Source organism: Equus asinus, chromosome 2 (genome assembly GCF_041296235.1).
Source record: "Equus asinus isolate D_3611 breed Donkey chromosome 2, EquAss-T2T_v2, whole genome shotgun sequence".
Classification (NCBI taxonomy): Eukaryota; Metazoa; Chordata; class Mammalia; order Perissodactyla; family Equidae; genus Equus; species Equus asinus.
Window position 1 is genome coordinate 63367976 of NC_091791.1, and position 13150 is coordinate 63381125.

Consider the following 13150-nt stretch of genomic DNA (forward strand, 5'->3'; position numbering starts at 1 on the left):
GTTTCTAAATATTCAAATGTTATATATTAACACCTTTGTTATCATTTGAATGTTGTTCGTAAAGTGTCAATTTAAGGGTCAGTTCTTCTACTGCAATATAAATAGCTGAAATGCTGACAAGGGAAGATTAGGCAGCCAAAGGAGATCAAGAGCTAAAAATAAAGCCCAGAGCTGAAAGATGACAAAACTTTCTCCTAGTATCAGGAGACTGACCAGTAAGAAAGAGGGAAGGATTAATATGACATATAGGATTTACTGTAAAGGAAATATTTTATTTTTAAGGTAAAAGCTGTTTTGTTTCTCTTTTTAATGGGAAGGTAATTTTTTCTAATTATAAAGTTTTATGTTTATTGTAAAAATTCAAATTGAATAGAAATATATAAATTAAAAAGTAAAAGCTCACATAATCCCCTCTTCTTTCACCTCATCCCATAAATAATACTAACAGTTGTGTATATAGCTACATAGACTATTTTTAAGCATGCTTATACATTCATATAAGTTTATATAGATACTTTTTTTTTTTTTGAGGAAGATTAGCCCTGAGCTAACTGCTGCCAATCCTCCTCTTTTTGCTGAGGAAGCCTGGCCTTGAGCTAACATCCGTGCCCATCTTCCTCTACTTTATACATGGGACGCCTACCACAGCATGGGTTGCCAAGCGGTGCCATGTCCACACCCGGGATCCAACTGGCGAACCCCCAGCTGCCGAGAAGCGGAACGTGCGAACTTAACCGCTGCACCACTGGGCCGGCCCTATATAGATAGTTTTTAAACAAAAGATAGGATTATATTGCAGACATTGTTCTTTAGCTTGTTTTATTTAATAGTATGTTTACTTTTTTCTAAAGAAATACATATAACTCAACCTCATCTTTTTAATAGCTACAGAGTGTTCCATTGTATGATTTACCGGTTTCCAAAGGATATACATTTAGGTTGTTTCCAAATCTTACTATTTATAAACAATGCTATTGTAAACATCCTTATACATTTATGCTTTTTCACTTATTTAATCATCTTGTTAAGAGAAATTCCTGGAAATGGGATTGTGAAGTCAGAGAACACGTGCGTTAAAAATTGTGATATGTAGGGGCCGGCCCCGTGGCCGAGTGGTTAAGTTCGCATGCTCTGCTCTGGCGGCCCAGGGTTTCGCTGGTTGGGATCCTGGGCGTGGACATGGCACTGCTCGTCAGGCCATGCTAAGGTGGCATCCCACATGCGACAACTAGAAGGACTCACAACTAAAATATATAACCATGTAGTGGGGGGCTTTGGAGAAATGAAGGAAAAATTTAAAAATCTAAAAAAAAAAAATTTTTTTTTAAAAAGGAAAAGAAATTGTGATACATATTGCTCAGATGTCCACTAGAAAAGAGTAGTTTTTCACCACTACCAACAATGTATGCATGTCAGTTTTCCCACCCCCATGCCAGCACTGCTTATCACTGCCACTCTGATTAATGAAAGATGATATCTGAGACTTTATGGTCTTGTATATTTAAATCTTTATTGAATTTTTTTTATACATGGTATGAAGAGGGATAGAACAGTTTCCCCCAAATAGAATGCTTGTTGATTAGAAGAGATTTAAAAGAAGAAAAATGTAAGCTTATTACACTGAAAGGAGAATTTCCTGTAGCTGAGGGAGTCAGTTGTGGGTCAGCCCCTAACGTGAAGGATATATGTGCATAGGGCTGCAACATATGCAACAAAAATAAATTAGATACCATCCCTCTGCAATATCGACAGCCCTTTTTCTGTCTCTAATGACTGTTTTTCATTATCAGTTACTTATATATGGACATTTCTATTCAAATCTGCCCTAAATACTGTTAATTGTTTTGAATTATAATGTAACCTACTTATTGACCTGTATTATTTGCAGCAGTCTTTAAAAATAGCAAGTTAAGCTGATAGTAACTAGCAATCAAATCCCTTACAGTAAACTCCATAGGGTATTTTCATTGTAATAAATTAATTGCTTGAAATATCATTCCCAAAAGTACGAGGTTTGGGGACAGAACCGAGAACATACCTGTTTCCGAAATTTAGCAATAGACCTATCATAATGAAAGAAACACTGAAAGCAAATTTCGACACCTTGTCTCATCAAAGCATCTTATTCATTCTGTTGGGTTTAAATTTTAATTTTTCTGGAAGAATATTTGGGGCATTTTAAGATTGGAAAGGATAGGGAGACTTGAGTAATTGAGTAATAATTGCTTTCTTTTGATTGGCATCACTTGTTTTCTGTCCTTGGCTGAGACATTTTCCTAGCAGTCTCTGTTCTTCATTGCCTGATTTTTTACTTTGATGAGAGTAATATCTCTAACCCTATTCTCATTGGAGGTCATGGAAGAACCAAACCGTGTGTATTTTAGTACATTCTCTTTCCTTTTCTCTAATAATAAATTCGTCTTCCTCTCCTGCTCTGAACTGAGACAGAAAGGGAAAACTGAGTAGTGTATAATCACCAGGTGAGATTGCTAATGAAATTGTGATATCTAATGAGGTGGTTTCTTTTGTTCATTAGTCATAGTATAATCTTTAAGACTTAGGGCTTTAGAATTGGACTTCTGGGTTCACATCCTGGTAATGTTACTTACTAGCTGTGTGACCTCTCTAAGCCAGTTTCCTCATCTGTACAATTGAATCACTTCATAGGATTGTTGTAGAAATTAAATACAATAACACATAAAGCACTTAGCAGAATGCCTTGCACATAGTAAATGCACATAAAATTTTAGCAATTTTTTTGTTTCCTTTGTGTGTGACTGTTGCTCAAACTCTTCCTCAAAGTGGATTGCTTTTTTAAGCTCATTTGTGGGAGTTAGGATTAGATTTGGCTGCTAATAGCAGGAAATTTAAGATGGCTATGGTGTAATAAACAAACAAACAATGGTTTATTCTCGCTTATAAGTCTGAAAGTAAGTACTCCAGGTCGGGTGTGGTAACTTTATGGAGTCATCAAAAACCCATGATTCTTCTGTCTTTCTGCTCTCCTGTCCTAACACTTGGCTTGCATCTTCAAGGCCATTTTGTGGTCCAGGATGGTTGCTGGAGTTTCAACTATCATGTCTAAGTTGTAGGCTAGAAGAAGGAAAGGTAGAAAAGACTTCCTCTGAGCTGTTGTCTCTTTCCTTTATAAATAGCCTTCCCAGAAATGTTTTACATTTCCACATATATCTTATTTTATAGAACTTAGTCACAGAGGCACACCTAGCTGCAAGGGAGGCTGAGAAATGCAATGTTTTGGTTGAGTTCATTGCTGCTTCAAATAAATATGAGATTCTGTTACCAGTGAAGAAGGGCAGAATGGATATTGAATAATAGCCATCGTCTCTGTCATAGTCTATCTATCTCTTTTTTTGTTTTTTTTTTTTAAAGATTTTATTTTTTCCCTTTTTCTCCCCAAAGCCCACCGGTACATAGTTGTATATTCTTCGTTGTGGGTCCTTCTAGTTGTGGCATGTGGGATGCCGCCTCAGCGTGGCTCGACGAGCAGTGCCATGTCGGCGCCCAGGATTCGAACCAACGAAACACCGGGCCGCCTGCAGCAGAGCGCGCGAACTTAACCACTCAGCCACGAGGCCAGCCCCTGTCATAGTCTATTTCTTATTGGCAAGAACAGCCAAGCAAATACTACTGTATTATTGGATTAAAAACTTGAACATATTTTTGTGTTAGAGTGACTTTTTCATTGTAAAGAAACTCCTAGTAGAGAAGTTTGAATTACATTGATTTCATGTAGTTAGCAAAATATTTCTTCTGAGTACTGCCAAGCTTTGACCACCCATTCTTTTTTTTTTTGCTAAGGAATATTTGCCCTGAGCTAACATCTGTTGCCAATCTTCCTCTTTTTTTGTCTGTGAGCTGCCACCACAGCATGGCCAATGACAAGTGGTGTAGGTCCATGCCTGGGAAATAAACCCGGGCCTCCAAAGCAGAGTGTGCTGAACTTAACCACAAGGCCACCGAGGCTGGCCCTGACCACCCATTCTTGATGTTTGGAATTAATTAGACTGGAAGTCTGGTTGCTTTTGCTTAGATATTATTTCTAAGTCATTCAGCATTTGAATTTCAGTGAGAGTGGATGTTTGGAAGCCCCTACCTCCCTAAGCATTTGAAGCACTAATTCATAGCTTTCTTTTTAGATATATGGCAGCGTATGGGAGAAACTACACCGGGCCTTTGCCATTTGGAGTGGCTTTGGTATGACCCTAACTGGTGTTCACACCTGTGGAGATTATATGTTCAGTGGCCACACAGTCGTCCTAACTATGCTGAATTTCTTTGTCACTGAATGTAAGTATCTCTTTCATTCTTCTATGCATGTTAGATGACTAGCTGCAGAAGAGGCTGTGGGAAGGGTGTCAAGTTCTTTGAAGAATGGGAGAAACAGACTGAACTAAGAAACATGTGACTTAGAAGCATTGGAAGGAATGTGGTTTTAAAATGATCTTTCTGTCCTTTTCCCAGATACACCAAGAAGCTGGAATTTCTTGCACACTTTATCCTGGGTTCTCAACCTCTTTGGAATCTTCTTCATTTTGGCTGCCCACGAACATTATTCCATTGATGTATTTATTGCCTTTTATATCACAACAAGACTCTTTTTGTACTACCATACTCTAGCCAATACCAGAGCTTATCAGCAGAGTAGGAGAGCGAGAATTTGGTTTCCCATGTTTTCTTTTTTTGAGTGCAATGTTAATGGTACAGTACCTAATGAATATTGTTGGCCATTTTCAAAACCAGCAATAATGAAAAGACTAATTGGATGAAACTATCTTTGTAATGGGTTCATGATTAAATATACAGTAGATGTTGAAAGTGAATAACTTTGCTTTCTCCCCCTAGGTTGTTCTGAATGCCTTGCTTTTTGGCTTATGTGTTGACAAAGTAAACTTCTGAGCAAGGCTGTGATTATAGAAAGCAAGATAAAACAATCAAGAGTCCTTACATAATCTGTTTGAACAGAAAGCTTAAGTAAATGTTTTCTGCCCCTTCTCTTTAGGCAGACAATGTTGTGATTGAAATTAGGCTGTTACCCTTACCTGTTGAGTATTTGCTTATTGAACTTAACTAAATCAACTTAAGCAATTTGTTGATTGAAAGATTTTTTTTTTTTGATTTCTAGTAGGACTCTAGTCTTTTTGAAGTTCCTTGTTATCTTCAAAGGAAAACCCTACCAAGTGAGCAGTACTTATTCTTTGAACTAATCTCTGTGTCTTTTTTAAAAATGTAAGTCTGAAAAGTGATCCATTTTACTAACAAATAATTTTTGCCTTCTGAACCATCTTTAAGAAAAGTTTACTGAACATACTAGAATGCCTGAAACAAGAAGAAAATGAAAGGGGCCATACACGAGGTGACAAAGTACAAATATATATAGTGCTGGCATTTTTCACCAAAGATGCAACAAAAGATGCAGTTTCTGTTTTGTTCTGAGGTTCAGTATTACCATCAGTAAGTATTCATGAGGGAAAAACGGCTGCATCTATAAAAATAAAATAGGCTTAATTTTAGTGATGTAGGTTCCTGGAATAACTTGTGCTATAGATGTTAGTTAGACAGATGACAGCCCAATTTTATGCTTTTCAATGATGTTATTTAATAAGCAAAATAGTGGAGTGTTTTATCAGATGTTAGATAAAGTTCCTATGTGTTTAAGTCGGGAGGTATGCATGCAAAGAATATCTTTTCTCTTTCTGAAAAGAAATTTATAACAGCTTGCAGGCATAATATAACTTTTTGGTTTTTGAAATTTCTCATTCTTGGCCATGCAAAGTAAGCAGTTGCAGACATATTTGGATATGAAAAGGTTTTGTTTTTTATTTTTAAATACAACGTGTACATACATTCTTTTTAGTCTTAATTTGGCAGTCAGGAAGTGATATAACTTAGTTGCTGTTTACAACACTAGAAATTTGATACCTTAAGTAATTTGACCTCTTTGGTAACATTTGTCACTTTTAATGATTTTCTATAGTAGTTATGACAATAGGATGGTTATGGAATTGAAATTTGAACCCCAGTGGATGAGCTTGGCTACTTGGAATATTAATCGTAGTTTTTACATTCCATTTTAAAACAAGGAGTTAGAAAAGGTACTGGCATTTGAGGTTTAAAATTAAGCCACTTAGCAGAAGCTTGCTCCTTAGATGGGTGAAATATTCTATTTTTGCACCTTGAGTCACATCACCACCCCTGTATAAGTTAGAGACGAACCTGAATGGATTGGGCAGGAAAGGAATATTATACAAACGAGTTTCAGCCAGTGCTGAGTGACCTCAATATGAGTCTACTCTGAACATTATTTTTTATTTCTCACTTGAAAAATGGCACAAGGCAAGTCAAGTTTTATTATGCTTTTAAATCTCATTCTTCAGAATCTTATAGTATCTTAAATTGTTGATTCTGTTACATGCTAGGGACAAAATGCCAACATTTCATCTAAGGAAGTTGCATAATCATGAAGGGTGAAGGATGTTTCCTATGCCAGTTAGAGTAGTTTGGCCCTTGAGGTTAAAAGATGTGTTCTTGCCACTTTTCAAACCAAATGACAGAATGGGACTGAATTTACCTAGAAGGGACTGATGCTGGCTTTTGGGAAAATGTTTGACAAAAATCTGTGGCAACATTAATTCAAGAATGTTAAATAGCGACTTAATGGCAAATTTCCTAACGTCAGTCTTCTTTCCTTCATATGGATTCTATTCTAGAACAAAATAGAAAAAAAAAATTGCAGCTAACTTTGCAGAGCTATTGACATTAAGAGTGCCTAACAGCAGACTGCAATGAGGATTGTAAAATAACTTTTCAGCCTTGCGTTATCATATCTGTTTTGAGGAAAAGGTTAAGCTAGATTTATAATTTATTGTTACACCTATTACAAGGTAGTGTTTATATAAATTGATCATCTCCAAGTCCCTTTTTGGAAAACTTTGAGACAAAATTCTTTTCTGTGTTTTTTTAAAATATGAAACCTATATTTTAGTCACTTTTTGTTTTGTCCAGAAATTTCCAGATTTGTCTTTGTATTTTTTTCTTGTTAAAATCTAAACCATAGTGAAGATAGTATTTACATTTACATTTTGGGTGTGAATGTGGCTAGGTAGAGAAGCTACATGCCTTCTATCTACATATTTTTTGACCGTGTATTAGGTTTTACAGTTGCAGACTGGTGAGAGGCTTACATCGTTAAACATTAAGAGCTCAGAAGGAACTAAGAAGGTTTTTGGTTTGGGGATGCAAACTGGAAGTTATATTGAAAGTTCTCGATGCATTTTCTCTGCTCCTGGGGGCAACGTTGCCTTTTTTTTTTTTTTTTTTTTCCAAGACCATGCAAGGCAGTGTTACTAAAGGGTAATTGGAATTCATAGGGAGTGGGAGGTTTTGAAGAAGGCGAGTTTGCTATTATCACCAAGTAATTTGGGATAATTTTTGGCCATGCTGCAGATGTCTCAACATGGCTGTGATCTCCCTAGTTCTCTGTGGTCTTTTTACGCTAGCAATTCATTCTGAACTACTGGTTTGTCTGAAGGTAGCCAAGCAATGTGGTCATATCTTCCATATGCTGAGTCTGTTTATTAGTATCCTTTTAAATCAGTAAGCAATGAGCTTAGCCTTAGAACCAGTCAGTTAAACCAGTGTAGACTGTTCACAAGAAAAAACCCAGTGACTGAGAGACCTGCTGGTAGTGTAACTGTGACACTACAAGTGACATTCTTCTCTGTCCTGTACCTGCTGTTACTTAGAATTCCAAAAATCTTATCATTTGTAAGTGGAGAACAGAGGAGCCAAATCCTTTTATAGCTGATATGAAACAGTCTGTTTTAAGTACATCTGTTTAGAAAGTGTTATTTATATATTCAAAGTCATATAACACTAACCTGCTTTGACTGCATTCAGCAAAAGGCAGTTTCATCATTAGTTTCACAGTAAACTTTTTTGAAGGATTCTAGTTCCAAAATGCCTGAAAACATTAACCATATTCTTGTTTTAAACTCTAGGATCTAATAAATTTAATTCTTTGATAGTCTTTTTGTAGATTTAAGTTACCCCGTACTAAAAGTAATTATAGTAATAGTCATTTGTCAGTTCTTTAAGGTATTGAGGCATTTGAGACAAGAAAGCTCTCTTAGAATAGTCCAATAGCTTTCTTCAATGGTATTGGTTTCATTTAGATAGTTTCAAAGCCAGCAAAGCATGTTAGTTTTAAGGCCAACATTATTTGGCAGTTAAAATAGTTTGCATTTGTAAAAAGTTTAGCCTGAATTACCCTTGCTATCTCTGTAGAGAATTGTTAGTATCATCAAAAACAGATTGCTTCAGGTGACCCTTGAGAAAGGAAAGAGGTTGAAGGTTTTTTTCCCTCTCTGTCTTTGAGTGGCTTTGAATGACTGAAATTATCATGGAAGTAGGTTTTGGTCCCTCTCTTATCTACCTCTCACCCCCAGCAAATGCCAACAATATCAGGTAACTAAAATGTGGCTTACTGCTTTGCATCAAGGTCACTAAAAATATCTATGAAATCTGTAAGTCATAATTCAGCTACCAATAAAGTTGGTTTTTAGAATATGTTCTACCCTAAATTAACCAAAAGACTTTTTATTCAGTGTACTCTATGTTTAAATATAAGGAAGCTTTGTGCCTAATATGGAGGGAGAAGGAATGTTGTGTTAATTTCATTGTTATTTCAGGTCTGTTTCAATCTGAACTACTGGGTTGTCTGAAGATAGCCAAGCAATGTTATCAGTTAGTAATGTCATCTTAAAAATGCTTAATTTTAGTAACTATTTGTTCAGAGATTGTTAGATTGTTAGGACAATTGAAGTATTTCTGATACAGAACAAAGAAAGTAGAAACTGGTACTTACTGGGGAAAGCAAAATTGGCATGGACTAAAATGGGCATGTTTTGTTTAAGAATTCTACCTAAATGTCACCTTATCTACACAAAACTAGTATTACTTGAAGATGTGAAAGTTCCTGTGGTAGCGATACCTTGAAGCACAGTATTGTATATAAGTAAATATCTTGATTCTAAATTATATCCAGATTTAACTAATATATATTATTTTATATCTTTGTTGTATTAAAATGTTTAAAAACACTAAAAATAAAACATTTGAAAGCTGGTTTGCAGTCTCTTATTTAAATGTCTTTGCATTATTAATGCAGCTGGTCTATTTTTTATACAGTGAATTTTTATTTTTGCAAATGATTGGGCCCTGCAACTTTAAATCCTAATAAAGTATCTAGTCCCTGGCGTTTATGAATTCTTAGTTGTCTATTAGATAAACCATTTGCCCTTTCCTCTTTCCTTTCTGTAAACTAGGAAAGAAAAGTCATCTTCCTGAGGTTAGTAGAATAATTGTGGACTAAGTTGAGAGGAGGGGAAGAGAAGCTAATAGCTACTTATTCCTGGACACATTTAAGTTTTTTGTTTGTTTTGGTTTATTTTAATTGTAGTTTATATGGGAAGATGACATCATCCTGTCAGGTCAGCTTTGGAGATAATGATGAACAAGAAAACAGTTGTTAGGGGGTGGCCCAGTAGCCCAGAACCATGGAGTAATTGGTACACTAAGCGTTGTCACGGGACCATATGAGCTTACCCCACAACTGAACTAGTCTTCATGATCACTGCTAATTATAGTTTCTCTGTTGCTGGCCCCAGCTGGTCTCTCTCAGGAACTCTGGGGAAAGACTAGTCCAGAACAGACTTAGAGGCTGCTTGGTGGAATAGAAAATGCACTGGATTTAGACTCTGAGGACCTAGGTATGAGTTGCATCTCTGCTGCTGATTAAATTGGGTCTTTTCTTCCAACTCCACTTAACTTTATGTGGAAAATGGGGGTGCATGTGGGGAGGCAGAATGCCTACTTCATAGGTTGTATTAAGGGCCAGATTATAAAATTACTGTAGCCTTGTTGGCTCAGTATCTGGTAATAATGCTGAAATATTAGTTGAATTTAGGTCAATAAAACAGGGCCTATTTCCCGAGGGAATTAATAATCTAGCTGGGAAGATAACTTAAAAAGGTAGATAACATTCATTGGTGGAATAGACCAGTAGTTTTAAAACTGCCTGGCTGAATATATTCAGAGGTAAGGGAAGAGAGTTGGGGCTTGTATCATTTTCATCCAGAGTTGGTGTTTTACGTATTTGGCTTCCAAGTAGGCTTTCCCTTTGAAAAAAGGGTTGAGGATAGGGGAAGGAAATGTTTGGAAATCAGTGAGGCAACAGGCAAATTTTATGTCTTCGTTTAATGGTAGCTTGGGAGAGGAAGGGCCAACTGGAGACTGAGGGTCCAAAAATTCACTAAAGCATGTGAAACTTGAACTGAGCCTTCCCTGAAGGATAATTCATAAGGACAAGATGAAAGGCTTAGAGGGCTCTAACTGTCATGCAAAAAATTGGGTTTATTTGTATAGGTATTAGGGAACTGTTGACAGGGTATGTGTTTGATTTTATTATAAATGGAAGCATTGGGAATGTCTCTTGGCAGGGTCTAAATTGTTGGGACAGGTTTAAGTAGTTCTGTAAAACAGGAGTTAGTAAAGGGCAGAAGTGTAAGTCGAAAAGAGAGAGGTGAGATGGTGGGAAGTACACAAAAGATCAAACTGGAGATGAAGGGAAGGGTAGAGACGCCAAGATAGTATGCTAGTCAAGGACCCAGGACTGGGCACAGCTTGATGAAGGCCTTTGCCCCCTGCGAAGGAAGATCAAGACACCAAACAAATGAGCTGCCAACTTCTACTAGCTGGTGTAATATGAATATAGGATATAATATACTCTGTATCCAAAATTGTCCTTCTTGTGGTCGTGCACCTAACCCACCTGTTAGTGCTGGGCTGCCAGCCATCAAGTGGAGTGGGAGCCGGCTTTGGTGGAGACTTGAAGAGTGCTTGGCTAAGAGAATACCTCAGAGGAGTTCAGTTATCACCCTCAGCTACAACTTTGAAGAATACCAGATGATAGCTGTAAGGCCTCTGCTAGACTAGCGTGATATTTAAGTGCTATATGTTCTCAGCTCACAGGGTTCCCCAAGAGAGCCAGAAATACAAAACCACCATGTCCTGTTCATATTCCAGCCTTAAGAGCCCTGGATCCCACCCTAAAGAGAATATCTGTACCTAATGGTTTTTTGATACAGATTAATCAGCAGCCTTCATCAATAAGACATCAAAGCATGTGAAATATGATCCTATTTTTCCACAAAGACTGATTTTGGAGGCTTAGCGGGAGCGTATTGGCAGTAGTTATGCAATCTGAGGGACTTCAACATGGTTGAAATCTCACATGCGGAAATTTGGTAAGGCAAGATTCTGAATTTTCTTCACTACCGATTCCACAGTGGTGCCTTTGATTCTTCCTATCTTTTACTATCTTGATTCGTACTCTCTTTTAAAAAAATTATTAATTTTAAGTGAGTAGTGAACATGGTAACAAACTATGTATATTGAAAACTCTTCCTCGCACCCCTGTGCCTCAGCCTTTAGTTCTCCTTCCAAGAGGCAACCATTTTTAACTTGTGTTTTTCCAGGGGTATACTATGCGTATACAAACAAATATTTTCAAAATTTATTTTTACATTATTTTACACAAATTGTAGCATATACTTGTATATGCACATATATACGTGGTTTTGCAATTGCTTATTTCACTCAACATGTGCCAATGCCTTCCCCTCCAAGGACATACCTTAATTGAAGAAGTTGTGCTTATTGCTCCTTTTAATGAGGGAGAACACACACCATGGGGAATTACAGGGCATCTCAGCTGGAGGGTGTTGGAAAGGACTTATTATAGGATCTGGGTTTAGATTAGGTGGTTTTGGGGGAAAATGTTAAGGAAGCATGGATTTGCTCTGGAGTGGATGCTTTCAGGATGCTGGGGCAATTCTATGATTAGGTATCTTAATAAATCTTGACAATAGGCAAGAGGAATGAATTAAGACTAACGTTACAGGGGCTGGCCCGGTTGCGCAGTGGTTAGGTTCGCACGTTCCGCTTCTTGGCGGCCTGGAGTTCGCCGGTTCAGATCCTGGGTGCAGACATGGCACCGCTTGGCAAAAGCCATGCTGTGGTAGGCGTCCCATGTATAGAGTGGAGGAGGATGGGCACAGATGATAGCTCAGGGCCAGTCTTCCTCAGCAAAAAGAGGAGGATTGACAGCAGATGTTAGCTCAGGGCTAATCTTCCTCAAAAAAAAAAAAAAAAAAAAAGACTAATGTTACAATTTTACCAAACAGAAATAGCAGTCAATCATATTAGCCAGGATAGAGGGATATTTGATTGTTTTTGTGGTTTCAATAATGTTATTATTTTTATCTGTTCAGACGTGATTACTGAGTAGTCTTGGTTTTGTCTTGCTCTTTCATGGTCACAGATCTCCTTGTGTGATGTTGGTGTTCTGTGAAATTTTTTATGTTCAACAGGAAAACAATAAGGCCTAGCTGTGAGTGCCAGTCCAGCTTCTCGCGACACCAAATCCTAGTTAATAGTATCAGGCCAGCTCCCTGATGTCAAGAGCTGCTTTTTTTTTTCTCATATAATATATTAGTGTTCTCTCCATATATGTACATAAAGTATGAGATTTGCCTCATTCTTGTTAATAGCAGCATGACATTTCATTGTACAGATGTCGTAATTTATTACTCGTTCCCTAAAAGATTGTTTACTATTCAAACAGTGCTACAATAAATAACATATGGTACTTTGCATATGTGCAAGTTTATCTGTAGAATAAATTACTAAAAGTGAAGTTGTTGGGTCAAAGGCTTTGTGCATTTTAAATACTATCATACTGACCTCAGTAGAAGGAGTCACAATTTATTCTTCCACTAGCAACATACGAGTTTGCCTGTTAATCCACACCATCGCCAAAATAATGTGTGGACTTTCTTATTTTTGCCAAGCTAATAGGTTTAAAAATGGTATCTTAATTCCCTTTCTACATAAGTAAGCTGCAGAAGTATTTAAAAATTGTAATATAGTAAGGGAATGGTGGAATGGTGACAGCTTTATTGATGTGCATATCTTTCTGGAAGACTAAATGAATTGTGGACAGTGTCGTATATTCTGTTAAAAATCCATATAAGATGTTGAACCGGCAAAGGAAGATGATTTAACAGATTAA

The 13150-nt window shown here is 37.0% G+C and overlaps 1 protein-coding gene across 3 annotated transcripts in view; it reads left to right on the forward strand.

Annotated features, from left to right (window-relative positions):
• Nucleotides 1-9144, forward strand: part of SAMD8 (sterile alpha motif domain containing 8) — a 52747-nt gene extending 43603 nt beyond the window's left edge. For all 3 annotated transcript variants that reach the window (XM_014860647.3, XM_014860649.3, XM_014860648.3), the window contains exons 5-6: nt 4158-4308; nt 4483-9144. In XM_014860647.3, coding sequence (XP_014716133.1) covers nt 4158-4308; nt 4483-4787 — 456 coding nt within the window. In that variant the 3' untranslated portion in view covers nt 4788-9144. The remainder of the gene's footprint in view (nt 1-4157; nt 4309-4482) is intronic.
• The last annotated feature ends 4006 nt before the right edge of the window (nt 9145-13150 follow it).